This window comes from Coffea eugenioides, chromosome 2 (genome assembly GCF_003713205.1).
Source record: "Coffea eugenioides isolate CCC68of chromosome 2, Ceug_1.0, whole genome shotgun sequence".
NCBI lineage: Eukaryota > Viridiplantae > Streptophyta > Magnoliopsida > Gentianales > Rubiaceae > Coffea > Coffea eugenioides.
Window position 1 is genome coordinate 14,171,083 of NC_040036.1, and position 18,547 is coordinate 14,189,629.

The 18,547-nt window shown below is 36.3% G+C and overlaps 1 protein-coding gene across 1 annotated transcript; it reads left to right on the forward strand.

Moving 5' to 3' along the window:
• Nucleotides 1-6,280: 6,280 nt before the first annotated feature.
• Nucleotides 6,281-16,289, forward strand: LOC113757027 (uncharacterized protein At4g18490). The gene is made up of 17 exons (XM_027300447.1): nt 6,281-6,344; nt 6,442-6,534; nt 6,796-6,925; nt 7,105-7,293; nt 7,460-7,970; nt 8,060-8,274; nt 8,521-8,700; nt 8,777-8,911; nt 9,459-9,797; nt 9,873-10,050; nt 10,189-10,250; nt 10,337-10,373; nt 10,486-10,656; nt 11,301-11,430; nt 11,571-11,687; nt 11,774-11,929; nt 16,117-16,289. Exons 1-17 carry the CDS (start codon nt 6,281-6,283, stop codon nt 16,287-16,289), a joined length of 2,880 nt encoding a protein of 959 aa, XP_027156248.1.
• The last annotated feature ends 2,258 nt before the right edge of the window (nt 16,290-18,547 follow it).

The following is an 18,547-nucleotide window of genomic DNA, read 5'->3' on the forward strand; positions in this document are numbered from 1 at the left end:
CTAAGATTCTCCATACATTCATAAAACTCTTGATGTTACAGTAAAGGATTTCAGGTCTAGGATCTCAAGAGTTTTCCAAAGGGGCCTTATGTTGTGATTGAATGTTTCTTGGGTTGGAAAAGGTGACCAGGGTGCCTCCCACTACATATAGTCTTCTGAAATGGTTTGTAGCATGCAGCAGGCTACTTGTGGTGCAAACCCACTGGATAGCTTCTGAAGAAAGCTCGACATTGTCTTCTATCGCTTTGTTGTTTAAGATAATCATACTTGTATGGGGGGTAGGCGTCTAGGCACAGTGTTCCTGGAGTCCCGGAGGACTCAACTCTACGTCTCATACACAGGCATGGTACCTTGCTCTGACTCATCAGCAAATGAATGATGCATACAGGGAAGGATGCAAGACAAAAGCAGCTACAATAATTATTCCAGTTTTTAGATCTGCTGGTTTCCTTTTAAAGTAATCTTCAATACAATGACAGACCAGTTCCATCAGTTCTCCATTAGGAGCTATGCTTTTGATGATGGCCCAGATCAGTCCCTGAACTTGATAATTGTACGGGGATGGATAGTTGTTCAGTTTGGGCCTCCATTGCAGGGAAAAACTAATTATTGTCCGTGAATGTGTGAAGAGAGAGAGAGGATCTAGATGTTACAGTACAAGCTGGTGTTTTTTCTGCTTTCCAACGCTAAAGCACGTCACAGGCGATAATGGGGAGTTTGTAGTGCTATCTGGGGATGGCATTAGGACGACGAAACTTGCTGTGGTACTACGTGCTAGTATTATGTCATTGGGCAAATCAATAGCTTTTGTTCTAGCAAGGAAATGGGGCAGGATTACCACCTCAATGGTGACTGTAAAATAGCTTATCCAATGCCCAAAAAGGTTGTCTTACTTTCTTCAACTTAACAGCTACATGCATTCTAAGAAAATCAGCAGAAGGATTACCTCAATCTGAAGTTGAAGATGAAGCAGTCTAATAGCCTGTTACCATTGAAAAGAAAATGATGTACAATTCTGGCCGTTCAATTCTGTCTCCAATCACAACATTAATCTGCTCAATAAACGTGTTCGTTTGTACAGTCGACATTTCAATATTGCCACACGAGGTTCCTAATGAATGAAAGTTGATCCCTCCAAAGCCTGCTCCTGATAAAGTAACAAAAGACTCGATCACCAATTCCAAAGACGGATAGAGCAAGGTTGTGATTTATGGTATCAAATGTCATTTTTTCAGTGCCGAAAATTTCCTTACAATCTGTGCTCACTTATCTCCTGTATATAGAGTGTTGCAAATTCTAAGCATTTCATCTATGGCTAGCCCGGGGAACGTAATGCTACTACGTGTTTCAATAATTTCATGGCTAGCAGGTGGTATAATCAAGACATCATAAACTAATAAACTCCATATGGTTTACTGATTTGAATGTTAGAAGACTTCTGCCGAATATTATTTATCGAACAGCTTATCTGTATAATGAAGAACTAGTACTGTTACACAATAATAATGTTGCGGAGAAGGAGGCTCTTTCAACTACGACATTGTAAGTACAATTTGGTGAACCACAAACTACAGCCTGCCCAGATCCTTCAGTATATATCAACTCGGATGGCCCTCATTTTGGATTGCCTTGGCTTTATTGAAAGGGTCATACCTTTTTTTTCGCGCTTAGTGGTATTTCAATCTTTCGGTCAGACTAATCTCTTAAGGCTATGTAGAATCTTGTCTTAAGGATATACACTAAGTTAGCACACGGGGATCAATCATGGGACCTGCCGGTAAAGATTAGGCTACGGAACCAGTTCGACTAGCCGTGGAGATATTGAAAGGGCCATAAACTACACCAAAGATTGATGTCTGCTGCATATCAGATGTTGCGAGCTTGTATGTAGCTAGCGGTTAGGATAAAACCAATGTTTTGAAAACCGGACCGGACCGGCCGGTTCGACCGGTTGAACTACAAACCAGCCATGGCACCGGTCCGATTCAATGCCATAGTTGATGACTTTGTCAGAAAACCGGTCAAGAACCGGCCGAACCGTAAAAACTGCCATTGAACCGGTTTTCAACCTTCCCCCCTTTTTTTTTGCCAATCGATCGAACTGGCCGGTCCAGTTCAATGCCATAGTTGACTTTGTCAAAAACCGGTCGAACTGTAAAAACTGCCATTGAACCGGTTTTCAACCTTCCCCTTTTTTTTTTTGCCAATCGATCGAACCGGCCGGTCCGGTTCAATGCCATAGTTGACTTTGCCAAAAACCGGTTAAGAACTGGTCGAACTGTAAAAACTGCCATTGAACCGGTTTTCAACCTTCCCTCTTTTTTGTAGCTATCAAGATTCGAACTCAAGACCTTTGTAATAGAAGACCAATGTATTAACCGTTGCACCATCACATCTTATTAGTTTTTTTTGATAACTTATTTATATAAAACAAACACTCATATTTCTTTTTTCCATTTTTCTTACAAAATCTCATCCTCTCATGGCTCTTTCTTTTTAATTTTCAACTCTCTCTCTCTCTCTCTATCCTCTTTTTTTTTGTCACTCCCTTTTTAATCAAACCTCTTTATTTTTAATTTATTGATGTTTTCTTCCATCTTTTAATTTTGTTTTTGTCCATTAAATTGAAAAAAGTTAAAAAAGAATTATTTTTTTAACCCAAATTATTTAATGCCACAACCACTCACTTTTATCTCATTTTTTGTTTCTTATCAAGTTTACATTTCTATTTTCGATTTTCTTGACTTCTTTCGAACTCCAAACTTCCTTTTTTAAATTGCAATCTCTAAATCCCAAAACGTAAATTAAAATTTAAGTTCACAATATCTAAATTCTCATAGACGTGAATTTTGTATAATTTCAAAATATTGTGATATTTTTGGGTTGGATTTAGATATAATTGAAATTGAGATGAAATTTATTTGTTTTAACTTATAATTTAAAAAATTTATTTTTAAAAATTCAAGTTATTAAAAAATAGTAAACTTTTCATCATATAAAGTATTAAATTAGTCCATTACATGTCTTATTTTGTACATATATATTTATATAAATTATTTTTTAAAAAATTCATTGAACTGAGGTTGAACCGGTCCGACCGGTTGAATCTCGACCCTTTCACTTCACCGGTTCAATTAACGGTCCGATTTTTAAAACATTGGATAAAACACAGCGGACATTTGATCTATTGGCAACAAATTAGGAAAAGGCTTGTTGTTGTCCATGCAGAAAAGTGGAACCTTCCAACTTATATGTATCGAATTACCTATCCGTATTCTTGAAGAAATTCAATGTCAAGCATATGTGCTAAGCAATACTATTGTGTAGTGTCTTGTACTACTATTGAGTAGACCTTCCCCTAATATAGGTTAGAGTAAGAGTAGAAGTAGATTTTACGATTGACCAAAAAAAAAAAGATAAATGGAAGGTGAAGTTGATGGAAAATATTTCCTCATTTACAATAAAGAATTAACACGTGTTCACTAATTACTTCAAAAACAAAAAAATGTATATTCACTGCATCATCAGTTATTTACCGTCTAAATTACAAACATAAGCAATAGGATAACGTTTCAAAAACCTACAATTGCGATGCTAATATCTTAACTCGACTCTTATACAAAGCACAACATTATTTGTTTTCTTTAGAAATAAGGAAGGCGGTATAGAAGTCGCAACTTTGTCATATGACAGCAAAATAAATGGTCCTAAATGTATGCTTTTTGCCTCAATGTGCAAGTTGTAACTTTGCCCTTATTTTAGACCGTATATAGTATATTATAGTATACAATGTTTTCTTGAAGTGGCGATTATTTTGGTTTTAATATGTCATTTAGATCTACATAATAGGAAACAATTGGGAAGACTCAAAAAAAAAAAAGAAGAGAAAAAGAATCCAAGAGGCCATTTTGATACAAGTGGAAGTATGATGGCCAATTGAGAATCGATCATAAATGGGGTGGTTTTGTCGTATAATTGAGATTGGTTTAGGGGACTAACGTAAAATTAGAAGCTTATGAGGGAGGAATTGCACAACTAGTCCATACCAGTGTGTAACTTGAAATATTTATCAGTTTAATTCAAAATGATGTGTTAAAAACGTAACATTGATCTCAATACTATTTTTTACTAAACCTCTTTTGGCCTCAAACCATCATTACCACGTCACATGCTCATAAATTGAATGGCAATCACGGTTAAGAATGAAATCATAATATTTCAAATAGAGTTATACGTCCATTATATTTTTTTTTAAAATTCAATTCCAATTTTCAAAAAATAAAACACACATAAGATGCGTTTCTTGTTTGGATAAAGAGTTCCATATTTACCCTTTTGTCCTTAAGACATTTTAACATATCTCATCTCAAGTAGTGTTGGCATAACCTATTCATGCAAAAAGTGATGTAAAATAAAATATAGGACCAAACTGCAAAGTTCAACTCCGTTAGAGAGTGGAATATATCATATGAAATGTGGGGGACAAAAATCTATAAATTGCAAACGTAAGGACCATTCGGGCAATTCTCTAAAAAAGATGTTGTACCGCCACTTTATACCGAAAATGCCCCAGCCTCCTGCGTATAAAAGCCGTACCACTTCAAATAATTCAAACCGCCTCACACACACACACTAGCACTCTCTGACTCCTCCTCGTCGTCGTCGGAAGCTCTCAACCTTCTTTGAATTCAGGTCTCTCTCTCTCATGCACACACGCACAACACACTCGCACAACACACTCGCATATGAATGTACGTGGATTTTGTTGTAATATCTGCTGTTAGGATAATCACTAGATTAAGTTTCTTTCTAGTTTCATCTCAAAGCCAGGTTTATGTCGTAATTTTGTAGAATTATGTTAAAAATCTCGTAATTTGACTTTAATTATCGTCATTTATCACACGAGCTCGAGCTTTCGCTCCTCAAATTCATCACTTTATCGTCAGTTTGATTTAACATTGCTGCGTATCTATAAATTCTACGTTTTTTGTACATCGAGCAATTTAATAGGAAATGCAGTTATGCAACTATCCGGTTGTTATTTGTTTTCTGAGATGTGTTAACTTGAATAATTGGAAATATAGTTGTTTTGCGGATAATAATTTTGTGTATCTGTTTGTTTTATTGTTTTTTCCCCCTAATTTTAAGAACTTTTAACTGAGCCGCTTTATACCTGTTTTGTGATTAATGATACTTAAACAATCTGATTAGGTTTTTAAAGTATTAGTAATCACTTTTGAAACTTTTTTATAGAGTTTGGTTTGATTAAAAAAGCATTTTCTTGACGTCAGCATCGTGGAAGTTAGGCTTAAATGTAGCAATACTCAATTCTAACCTTGTTTTGGCAGTAAGAAAGCAGTTATTCAGCCTTAGTTCCCTTAGTGTTGACCAGCTATTGAAAAGTGGGAGGCATGGCAAAACTTCTAGGCACTAAAACAAAACAAAAAACAGTTTCTGTATTTCTTTCAACAATGGCGTCCTAAGCTCCATGTCCTGTGTGTTGTTTAGTCTAATATAAAGGAGGAATGGTGTGTAGAGATTTAAAATGAGTATTTCTTATGCCTTATGGCATCGTGATTGATTCGACGAAGATCGCATGTAGTCAGGACAATAATTCTGATACCATGTCTATTATTATGATTGCCATAGAAGTGCTTTCTCTTGGCTTTGGCAAGAGATTCACAGCCTATGGGAGCTAGAAAGGGGAAGAATAACATTTCCAAACTTGATAATATGTTTGCAAGTTTTTACTAAATTCTCTGTGTGATGTGTCTTTTGGATTCGAAGTACTATTCTAGCTAGATGTTTCGAGTCTAGATATCCCTCATTAGATATCTACTGGAGAAATTATCATTTCCTTAACATTGACAGAAGATTACAACAAAGAATCCTGCAGCTGATTGTCTGTAGTTGGGATTCCTGCAGATATCATAGTGATAACTTATATCACAAATAGTGATTGGGAAAGGCTATGAAAGATTTTCATGATGTACAATGTTGCTTCTTGTGATGGTAGAATTTTAAGTTCTCTGACTCACAGATGCAAGTAGTTTGTGTTGTATCTCATTTCTCTGGAGGTTTGTTTCTGCAGAATGGATGAATCATTTATAGTCATGATAAAATATTCTTTATTTATCAGCATTTGGTGGACTATGAATTTGCCTCTATACTTTTTGTCTGTAAACATGTATCAACAGGATGGCTAATTCTTACGAATTCACAATACATACTCTTTTTAATGCTTGCAGGATTGAATTGAAAGATAAATCTGTTCTTAAATATGGTGGAATCCCAGAAGGAAGATTCTTCATCTGTCAACTCAAAACAGAAAAAGTCATTGCTAGGTATCCTCTTCAAAATCTGTTTCTGAAGAGTTTTCAGCTCATTTTTTATCTCTATTTTATTATTATTATTATTTTTCATGAATTATTGTTTTTCTAGTTAAAGATAGAGGCCATGAAGACCAGACTTCATTGATGGGTTGCCAAACTTTTGCAGTGCAGCTTTCTTCTCAAAGCATTTGGTTTGAAAGCTGTAGAAAGCCATTTTCAATAGAATAATTTGTGCAAAATAGATATAAAGTATCAAAATTAAGTGAGATAGTTGAAATAACTAAAAGATAAGTTGATAGCAAACTTTGGGCTGGATTAATTACCAGACCACCTGTAGCTAGCTTCTTAAGGATGAAAATTATTCTTCTTCTTGTTTGTTTAGTATCTCTTGTTGGACCAAAATAATCTGTGGTTTAATCTTAGTTGTTCCATATAAGAAAGTAATTTTGTTACTTCTTGTCAGATTTGGACTTTGGGAAGGATGACTTTCTGACTTCCTGGAAGTCAACGTCTATAACTGAAGATGATTCTATGAATTTGGATTTTGGGCCTGTTTCAAAAGGCAAGAAGAATGCATTCAACTTTGGGAAAATGTAAGATCGCACAAATACTAGTATTTCTCTATGTGACTTTTGTTTAGAACATTGGCCATAGAGTACAGTTTTGCTGTCAGAAAGACCTGATGGTTTTCTGCAAGGGTTTCCGGACTCCCACTAAATAGAACTACTGCTGCATTTTGCAATAAATTGATTTGACATTGCTAATACTCCAGGGATGTGGATTTCAATCTTGATGTCGATTTTGGAAAACTCCCATCCTTCAACTTAGACATTCCAGACATTGATATTTCTTCACCGGTTAAAAAGGATGGCAAATCCAAGGGAAGATCCAATGAGGAGTCTGCAAGTGGAAATAGTCAAGGAAAAGCAGATCGCTCTGAATTTACATTTGATTTTGGCGAGTAAGTATGCATACATTTCCAGGGTTTGTCTCTTTTATTTATTCACTTTCCTGCATTTTTCTATTTATGATTCATGCTGCACTGCAAATCTTTACATTCATCCTTAATTTGGGTAACTGTTCAGCACATTATGTGTCCAGTCATCACTTTCAATGCTTGCTTTCAGATTGGATGGTTTCAATTTCAAGCCAAGCTCAAAGAAAGATGATCCAAAAGTCAATAAAGGTGAAAATGAGGAAGATTCTTTGAACAGAAGAGATTCTCAGAAATCTGGGGACTGCCTGGCTGAAGATCTCGATGCACATGCAGATAGAAAATTCAGCAATCTGCCGGCATCAGGGGATTTGATTACTTCGAACCTTGACTCTGAAGTTGGTAGTGGTGCCAGTCCTGATACGTTGAATGAGAATTTCCTTTCTGAGTCTGGAACCCATGATGATGGTTTTCCAAACTCCAAGGCTGCAATAGATGAAGTTGCATCTCCTGAAGAAATGGCCACACTTAAGAAGACAACATCCACCAGTGAGAAAGCATCAAACTGCCAACTAGACAAGTCAGCTTCTCCAATTACTGATCAAACCATACAGCACAAAGCAGTTGATACAGTACTCAGAAGTGAGTCAGGTCAAGATACTCTCTTGAAAACACAAGAGGAAGTTAGTCCCAGGGATGCAAGCGTAAGTAATCAGGTTGGGGAACAAAGTCTACAGCATTTTATAGCAGATTCGGGTTCTAAAGTCTTGTTTCTAATTAATCATTTCTGCAGCATATTGCTAGCTTTGAGAAAGACAATGGGGAGAGCGAAGTTTGTACTAATAATCATGCTCATATTGCCAATAAAGAGGGAGCTGAGCCTGCTCTGGGTGGAACTTATGTCGAACCAATTTTATCAACTGATGCCTCAAAAGACTCTATTACTCATAGTCAAATGAATGTGAAGAACAAGGACAGCTTGGAGCGTTCTACAAGTTCATTAGAGAGGTTAGGATTTTGCAACCTTTGCATGTCCTGTGTGCAAAAGTGACACAAGAAACCACAGATTCTACAATATCTGGTGGTAAATGATTCTGTTAATTAAGGCAGAGCATCACTGAGTGTACAATTACCTTTTCTTAACATTGGTGGTGCTAACCTATGTAGATATTCACTTGTTTTGTCAATTAAGGACAGAATTTTATTGGCCAATGTTAATCTTAGCTGGTCCAATGGTTTCTTTATGTGGTGCAGTAGAGCTACAAATAATAATATGATGCCAGAGAAAGAAAGGGAGGCGGTTATTAGGTCAAAATATTTTAAGCAACGAGACAATGCTGATTCTCGGTTTGAGAATGCTTCACATCAGACAAAGCTTTCGTCAGTGCATGGGAGATTAATTGGCACCGGAGAACCATGTCCTCCGGATGAAAGGTCAGCGATGTTTTCTGAACATTATGATTGAAAATGGTTCTGAAATTTACACTTTTCATCTGATAATTTTTAGCAGGAATTGCAACTCCATAGAGTCTAAAATTGATAACATGGTAGCTGGTGTTTCCCCGTCAAGTTCTGAAGTACTGACCAGGAAGGAACATTCTCATATAGGAAGTCAGGAGAACTCTAAATGTCTTAACACAAATAGGTGATGCTTTTCTACTTAGACCCCCACAAATGACTTGAGTTTTATGCCTTTATCTGAAACATTCATTTGGTGGAATTCAAGACTACTCGACCAGGATGTGAATAAACGAATACCTTCATCCAGAGGAGGTGAAAAGAATGTTAAAACTCTAGATTTATTCAGGTGAGGCATCTGTTTCTATGGTTAGAAATATATTCTGTTGGCTTTTCAAATTTTTTTCTCAGAGAAATGAGAATTTTGTAATCTTCAAATCTGAGCATCCTTGCACATTCTTTTCCTGTCACATAGATGCCTGTCTATTTGATGATAAATACTGCCCTCTGTAGATTCTTAAGAATTTCTTGAGTTTCTTGGTTTTCACATCTGAAAAATCACAGCTGTTGAACTGTGAGTATTCACTTCTAACTCTTACGTGTGATTTATGATATAGCTTGTGTATTATGCTGCCTTTCTTTCACAAAATCAATTGAAATAATGCGTAGAACCGCAATCAATCATGGCAAATATTGTATACCACTGTTTAAGTATATTGGCCTGATGCCTGCAGCTTACGTGTTAAACCTTCGAGTGGAATGACAAAGAAACCAGAATCACAAAATTCTGCAAACCCAGCAAGTTTGGCCGTGAATTTGGAAACTAGTCAGATTAGGAAAGACGCAGCTGCGGAAGGAGATAAAGTCTCTTCTTCTAAAGCTATTAAGCAGATGCCTGCTCTTTCTACCCTGACAATTAAATCCACATCTCAGAGTCCTGCAAAAGCAGCAAGTTTGCCCATGAATGTGGAAGCTAGTCATTCTACGAAAGGCATAGCCACTGAAGGAGACAAAGTCTCCTCTTCTAATGCTATAAAGCTGATGGCTACTAGTTCTGGCCTCACAATTTTAAGGTAGTATTTTCCTGTGATATTTTACAAAGTTCTTTATGAATGTACTTAGTATTCATTAATGTGGTATTGACATAGAACTTCTGGAGCAAACCTGGGTTCATCGAAGTCTGCAGCCCAGAAAGGAATTGCAGTTTCAGGAGATATGCGGCAAAATAGATTTTTAGCTGGAAGCACACCATCCAAGACTCCCAAAGTTGTTGAAATGAAGAACCAAGCACCAGCCATCCCCTCTCTTAAGCGAAAAATAGCTGAGGTTTGTCTTTCCATATTTTTCCTTTTGATGTTGAGGTTTCTTCAAATCAGTAAAACTGCTATGGCATTACAATAAATTACTTTGCAGCAAGCTAATTTACCTTGGGCAATCATTGCTCATGTCATTGTTTATTTACAGGCTTCTAGTGCAGATGTGATCTTAAATCCATCAAAGCGTCTCTCAGCATCACCTAGCAATGAGTTTGTCTTTATTAATGGCTATATACTTGAGTTTGTTTTCCTGATTTATCCTTGTCACCATGCATGATTTTCAATGAAATCTGCAGAAATTCGGCAGAAATAGGAAAGCTTGTTGATGGAGAGGTGATATGTTAAACTAATAAATTTGCATTTATAAGGTGGTGTTGTAAACATACAGCCTCATGCAGACATGATAGATTTAACACGTAGTGTTACTTGGTTTACATTTCAACAGGTACGTGGAAATGGGAATGTTTCGGATGGGAAGAGCATGACTGTGTACAAAAATCCACAAACTTCCAGAGTAGATGTGCCTGGGGACATGAGTGGACTAGATGCTACCTTCTCTGTAGAAAGTGACATCAACATTGAAAAGGCGGATGCTTGTGCTAAAGGGCTTGAAGATGTAAGTACAAGTTTAATTCCTTTAAGCTGCTTTTATTATGATGAAATATGCATATGTAAGGTTGACCTTGTTGGGTACTTATTTTCTTCCGGCCTTTTAAACTGATTTAGTTGCGGCAACTTTGTAAACTTAAGGTTTTGCTCTTTCACTTGTAACATTACTCACTCCTTCTTCATTATAATATACTAGTATCACAAGATATTCTTTCCCCCCTAGCTTATGATATTAATTGGTCTTTGATCCTGGAAATTTTCATTAAGATTGTAGCCTATTGTGAGACAAGTTAGCTAAAATATAGGGTGCAAACACAATTTTTTTTCCTGAATAATGCAACAGTATCTTTTAATTAAAGCTTCTGGTGAAATCTTCTTTTCCATCATAGGTTCTAGTTACCTTATAGTTGATTTCTGGTCATGAAATTGTTGGGTGACTGTCTGGGTAGTTAATGAAGGTTTATTCCTGTTTCTGCTGCCCCTTTTGCTTTCTGATGATATCATCATAAGCTTGTCAAGCTTTAAATAGTTTTCTGTCAGCTGTCTTCTAAACGAATGAAATTTCTTATGCACCTATAATGGTCCTATCTTTTCTCCATTGAGACCTGGACTGTTAGAAGTTGGATGTGACTGGAAATGTTTCTAATGCAGATCTGCAACATGCTAAGAAAGAAACATGAGGAAGCAAAGGAAATTTTAGTCCGAGCAATTGTGACCAACAACAACCTTCTTATGCTAAACCATCCTATCTATGAACAGAAAATATCCTTTCATCTCTGCTGTTTTAGCTACTGACTTTGTGTTGACTTGCAATTCAAAAATATAATTGTACAAATACCTTAACTGTTGAAAACATCAGAATGGTTCAGAAATTTGCAATGCAGCTGAAAATAAGGGATGTTCACACTCCAACATAATCAGCTAAAGCAGCAATTGTCATCTCTAGGTATTATCTTCTCTCTTATCTTTCTGCCTCACAGACACATGGATGCCCATCGAATGAGCTGGTCATACTCAACCAGGAGTTAAGAGGCACATGTATCTGCATAGTTCACTATCTCGAGAGATTGGATTCTGCAGTAGTTTGTTTTTTAGCTGCCCTGTTAATTTTGTTGGTTTCCCAGGGTCAGCAATAACTGCTGTCCAATGTCATGTCCATAATTTGCAAACAAGTCTGTCATTGTGCTCCCCAAATTCTGGGAAATTGAATGAATTCAATATGTTGAATGCCAAAAATGTGAAGCATGGAGTTTTGCCGCTGATCTCTGCATATTGCCATGGTTAAGGTTGTACATCCTTTTTGCAGTATTATCTGGTTGAATGATGCCCACAAGCAGAGTGATGTAAATTTTGTGATGCCTACAACTGAAATGGATTAGATAACAGCATGATTCCCTTCACTTGATTACTTATGTTGCAGTTGGTGCAGCTATGCAGTTGATTACATTTTTTTCCCCCCTCATTTTCAATTTTTCTGGGTTGTTTATTTCCAATTAGATCATCTGAGTGCAATTACTGTAAATCTTCAGCTAATCTTTTCATGAAAATATTTAGTCCTATATACCAATTTGCCACTGCAATTTGCAATTCCCAATCTGATGGAAAATTTTTTTTTTCTCCTTTCCAATATTATGCTTTGTAGAATAGGGATTGAATCTTTGCTCATGGTTTTCCCAGCTACTAAAAGTAAATTGTAATGATCAACTCAGAGTACTAGGCATGTTGCTTTGGAAAAGTAGTTTTAATCACATGAACTAGCATTCGTTTCCAAAGTATGGTTATCATGAATTTTGACTTTAATAGTAACCATAGTACTAGATGTTCATTGCTGCCTGCCCCAGGCTAGAATGGTAAATATTGCATGCCCTTGGTAATTACTGCCAAAATAGAAGTTTCGGAAATTATGAATTTATTTGCTTTTGTTTATGTACATACATTATACTGTATACATTAGTTGTTCGTATTTGGTAGTCTAGTCTGCAAGGGCGGGGATTAAAAAAAGCTCCGCTGTGGAAAATTCAAAGCTTCCTCCCTCCTGGGGAGTGTTTTAATTCTGCAAGACAAAAAAGCTGGCGGGCATTTTCTCCCTCCCGGTCCTAGACGAGAGGAGAGGACCATTGGATTTGGAGTTGGAGGGCTTGTTTGAATTTTTAACTATTCGAAATCAAAACAACGACCATCTCCAAAGTCCAAACAACTTTTACATTCGATTCAACTCTCAAATTTAAAATGCAAATCCCATCTCCCCTCCAAAACAAATCCAGTTTCAGTACAAATACCCCTTCCTATCCCCACCTCTAATCTGTCTCTGTATGACTCTGTCTCTCTTAGCTGTTGCCTTTCTGCAAACTACCCTCGAATACTCGCACAGAGAAACACAGACAGTGTCATAAATGGCTCTACCTTCTCTCTGTGAATTAATCAACAAAGAAAACATCCCAAAAACAGAGGTTCCTGAAGTCAATTCACATCCTTCAATTCAGAGTTTAAAAAAAAGAAGACTACTCTGGAGGAAGCCACTCGAGGACATTACCAACATCTTTCACCCTCCATCTGAACAATCTGTTCATTTAAATCCATCGTCAGGCACCATTTCTCCTGTTGTTTCTTGCTCTTGTTTGGCTTGTAAGGTCAATAACTCCTGTGATAATTTACAGGTTTTGATATTCCTTTCGAAGACTTCTGTGAATGGATCGAGCATTTTGAGATTAAGAAAGGGCTTTAGATAGTGTAATTTACAGGTTTTGATATTCCTCTCGAAGACTTCTGTGATAATAGCAGTTATTCAATAAATTCTTCTTGAATGAAGTTGTTCTACATAGAATTGGCATGTTACAACTGTTTACAGTCTCGAAGTTTGTCCTTTGGTCTTGCTTCAAATTGCAAGAATCAAGATGAATATACTTGTCTGTTTATTGGTGGGTATTATTTATGCATTCATGGGCTTCTTCTCGATTGTGAAATCATTAGACGAAATAAATTGAACTTTCATGGATGGGTCATTTTTAAGCTGTTTCAAACTGCACTGACAATTTTAATGGTCAAGTTTTTACATCGAAGGTAGCCTTCTGAAAATTTTAGTGCACATGATTAATACATTTATAGAAGGGATCGTTAATTTAAAAAAAAATAAAATAAAAGCGTTCATCTTCTTCCTGCATTAAATTCACGCTTATGTTCAGCCTTCTCTAAAAGGTTCTATTACATTAACTAATGACGTATGTACGTCTTTTATTCTCCACTTGCAAAAAACGTCAAAAGAAGATATGCTCAGTTAAAGGTGTCGTTACTTTTGAATCTGCTGACTGCAATAGGCCAATCCTCCAGATATGGGCATTAATGAAGGTGTTTAGACCTACACTACACCAATCGTAAACAATCATAATCACGCTTTTCTTTCAGGCGGAGCAACTACAAGTCTTAAACATCTCCAAGAAAAGGCCCAATCAGCACTAATGAACAATCACGCCTTTATTCCTGAAATAAAAGGAGCAAACAACAAAATTACCTGAATTTTGCCCAAGTATCTCTAATCTTAAAATCTTGAAAACTAATAATTTGGCCATAGCTTTGAGAGAATGGAAAGATCATCTTTTTGTTTTCATATTGACACCGGGGAATCCTGGAAAGGGAGTTTTCATGGTTTCATATTCATGGAAACATATATCATCTTTTGTTTGTTTGAGGGTAAAAGTTCTCTGGGTATTTAAACATTCATCTTTGCCGTCCTTATTCATCATTTTAAAACATCTCCATAAGCCTCCTCTTCCTGTCTTTTTCTCGAAAAATGAAATCGAAGGTAGGTTTATACTCAATGCGCAATTTGTGCTTCTTAAATGCTGATGAAAAATCCAATTCAACTAGGCAATAAACCACACCAAGAATCAATTGGATCAGCCGTGCCGTCCATCCTGATCCTGCAATACTCTTTTATCTTTAGTGGATGAGCTCGACTAGGCAATAAACCATTAAATTTCAACAGCCTAACCATTAAACCATCCTGCAATACTCTAGTTGACTGGATTACTTAAAAAACTGTTGATCAACAGTAATGGTTCATTTACGTCATACAATTAGGTCGTCTGACAAGCGCGCTCCTAATTTGTTGTCGCCATACTATTGCTATGGATTCATCATGATCTTTTAGATAAGTTTTTCGGCGTCGCATTCTGAACCTAAAAGCCAAGGTTCATACAACAACGATTAACATTCATTGAAGTCTAGAGAAAACGTCCAATGAAAAGAGAATTTCGTCTTGAGCAAGACCTTTTTTGCCGACATCAATATGGTACTATGCACTTTGGCCTACTCAGATGCTGCGCTTATCAGTTAGCCATCTGCACCAGTCAAGCCAAAGCTGGGTGGCTCAAAAAGGCATAAACTTTTTCTTATTGCTTCTAAAGAAAATAAAGGAATCCTCCTTTAATTTTTTTTTTAAAAAGCTGGGATTTTGGTAAGATGATCAGCAAGTGGCTCGACTGGAAACAACTCAAGGACTCGCAGTTTCTTTGGCCCCAGTTACAATTTCAATGTGGCTACTGTTCTTGGGACTCGATGCATCGGCTCTAGGTGTTCCTGTTCCTCTATTGTAGTCGTGCTTTTTAGGGTTGCAACCATGTTACACTAGGTTAACCTTCTAAAACATAATAGTAGTATAACATGAATGCAAGCAACATTCAATAGTGTAACAGAGGACCAAGAGCCTCGGTTCAGAGAAATCCATTAGTCTTAGGTGCTAGCAAATTTGTCCACTAGGACATCACTTGAGCTGACCCGACAAGTCTAAAGAAAAAGGAAAGTATTTCCTACCTAGAAGGCCAAGTTAGAATAAGCAATCGTGTTCTGGGGTGACTGCTGAATTGGCCGGTGATTAACATAAGGATGCTTAACCAATGATATCACATCAGCTGCATCAGCGATAAAAAAGAACGGATCATTCTTGTAGCTTTCACTTTTGCACCAGCCAACAGCCGCCAATCCGCAGTTTTTGTGCCGCAGCATCTCAAATCCAACTTGTCCTTTTCTTATCTGAGAGGGTAGGATATACCTATGAATCAAATTGCTGACTAAGGATTTACTTTAGTTTGACTCATCCATGACCCGGAATTTCGTCAAGGCCACATCAGTCATTGAGCATCACTGGAAATTCATTCGTTCTGTGTCAACTACAATTCGAGGGCTTTCAAAGTAGTAGTATAAGATATGAACTTTACATGTAAGGACAGATGGACCTGCTTTTTGAATCAGTTTCTTTTTTAGAAATTTGAGGAGGAAAAATTTGTGACATAAATGGGGTTGCAATATATATAACGGAACCCCGATTCTTTGAATCATTTACCTAATCTTCAATCAGTTGCAAAGCTGCTTGTGTTAACTAGCCACTTAAATCTCCAAAGAGCTATTACAGCTGCTTGTAAACTAAATCAAATGGCTAACATGAAATTTCTTTTCTGCCTTATCCTACTAGTTCTTTCATCAGAAACTGCACATGCTCGGCCTTTGAAGCAAATTAGTATTGCTAGAATAGCATTGGAGGCACAATTTGCAGCTGTGAAGATAAGTGGAAACAACAATGACTGGCCTGACAGAGTGGCTCCAGCAGGACCTGATCCACATCATCATTTTGACAATCATAATTGAGTAGAAAACGATTGTGCTGTCACTTTGTTCTTCATCTTAGCCAATCATTCTAGACTTTTTTCTTTTTCTTTTTCTCGTTCTAATCGGTTTTATGGTTGTTACACTTGACATTAACCATTTGAACGGGACGTGGTTTTTAGAATTAGGGGAAAATATGGATATAAGAAAGAGTATATGAACAGTAATGTTGTTCATTGTGCAATCAATCTTTGTATCCACTATCAATCACGTAATTATGGAATTTGAGATTTGATTCTCAAATCCTCCTCTTTCTATCTTCTGTTTGTAAGGTTTAAGAGTCTTGGATAAAATAAATAAGGGTATACATGCATTCTAAAGAGCTTTTTCATCGTGCATGGGTCATATTTTGAGCCTTTTTAATGTGTATTAAGTATCTTTTTATATCCTCCTCTGGCAGTATCAACCGTAACCTATCAATTGTTGATGAAGAAAGCTTTTGAAATTGTTGCAACAGACAATATGAGACTTATTTTTTTAGAGATTGCTTGAAATGGTTACTTCTTTCCGATTCCTTCCGTCTTGGTTATAGGAGGCTGGAATGAGCCATCAAAATGTTTTGTTCTCCGAATATAGAGTTCATGGAAGACGTAACATTATCTAGTTACGATCATTGATATGCTTTTGCACCTAAGATGTGGCCTCTAAATCTTGGCCCAACTACATATTATGCCACTATTTTTTTTCCCAACATACAACTAATCAACTCCATAAGCTATTAAAAGGGAGTTGAATTGAATGGTAAGATAAAAGAATTGTAATTAAGAGATTCTGGATTTAAAATCGCTCACTTATAAATAAAAATAATAATAAAGCCACAATGAGGGAGAAAAAGAAAAACTCCGTGTGCTATTATCTATGATTCATCAAGATCCCAACTGAGGCCGATTTTCCAATTTCTCTTGGTTCCTTCAACTCTACGCCAAGCCACCATTTCCCCTTTCACATCTTGAATCACTCTTTGGATGACAAAATTACACGGCCAATATTTGTGCTGTAGTTCCTAGCTTTCCAAATGCGATAAATAGTAGTCGGAAAATATAACGTGCATACTTGATCAACGAATGAGCTGCTGCTATAATAGAACACAACCAATGCTGTCCCGTGTATTAGACATAAATGCTGAATTTGCCTCCAAACTTGAAAAGAGAATTGACTATTGAAAAATAGGTGATTTTCAGTTTCACTAGCATGCATGACCACATAAGATACACATATCATCAACCACCATCCCCCAGCTTAGCTTTTAAGTCTGGCTAAAATAGACAATCGCCCTTTACAAAGAAACCAGAGAATATATTAGCAAAACGAAGGAGACAAGCCTCGTAACTATACAATCGAATGCCAGGCCACCACAGATCCGTGGAGAAATGTCTACTCATTTTTCAAGTAAAACGTATGTATTTTCTTTTAGAGAGAATTGTAGTTTTGATCTCAAATGTTTAGAGGATAAGTACTTTTAATACTTAAAATTTGGACGAAAGAAAATATAGTCCCAAATGTTTCAAATTCTAAACACAATTAATCCTAATGACTGTTTTTACCAATTACTACTGGAATCAGGTCACTTGCCGGTAACTAATTTTTTGAAAATATTCTAAAAAATTAATAAAATATTGATAGCCATAATTTGTAATAAAATATCACTAATTACCCATATGCTGATCAAGTAATTAATTAGTCTTTAACCTATTTTTTTTCGTCAACCGTGTTTTTGTATTATGAGCTAAAGACTAACTAACATGATCATCGTGTGAGTAATTAATCCTCTTTTACTACAAATTATAGCAAAAAATAATGTTTTCACTTTTTTTTAAGTCATTTCAAAAAATCACTTGTTTTTACGTGATCAGATTCTATTAGCAATTGGCAAAAATCAGTCTATTAGACTCAATGTGTTTAAAAATTGAAACATTTAAAACTACATTTGCTTTTGTCTAAATTTTAGGAACTAGAAGTGCTCATACCCCTAATATTTGAGATCAAAATTACAATTCTATTTTTCTTCTAACTTTTTATGCTAGACAGACTTTATATTATACAAGTGGAAAAGATAAAGAGGAAGACGTGTGAGTTGAACCAAAATTGTACCAAATTGATGTTAATATCAATTAACTCTCAAAACTTTTATCTTGTATATTCAACCTGATCATTGTTCTTGTTATAATAGATGAAGTAGTTGCAAAATTTAAGGTAACCATCATTCAGTTACTCCAGAAACCTTACTGCCTCTCTTCTAT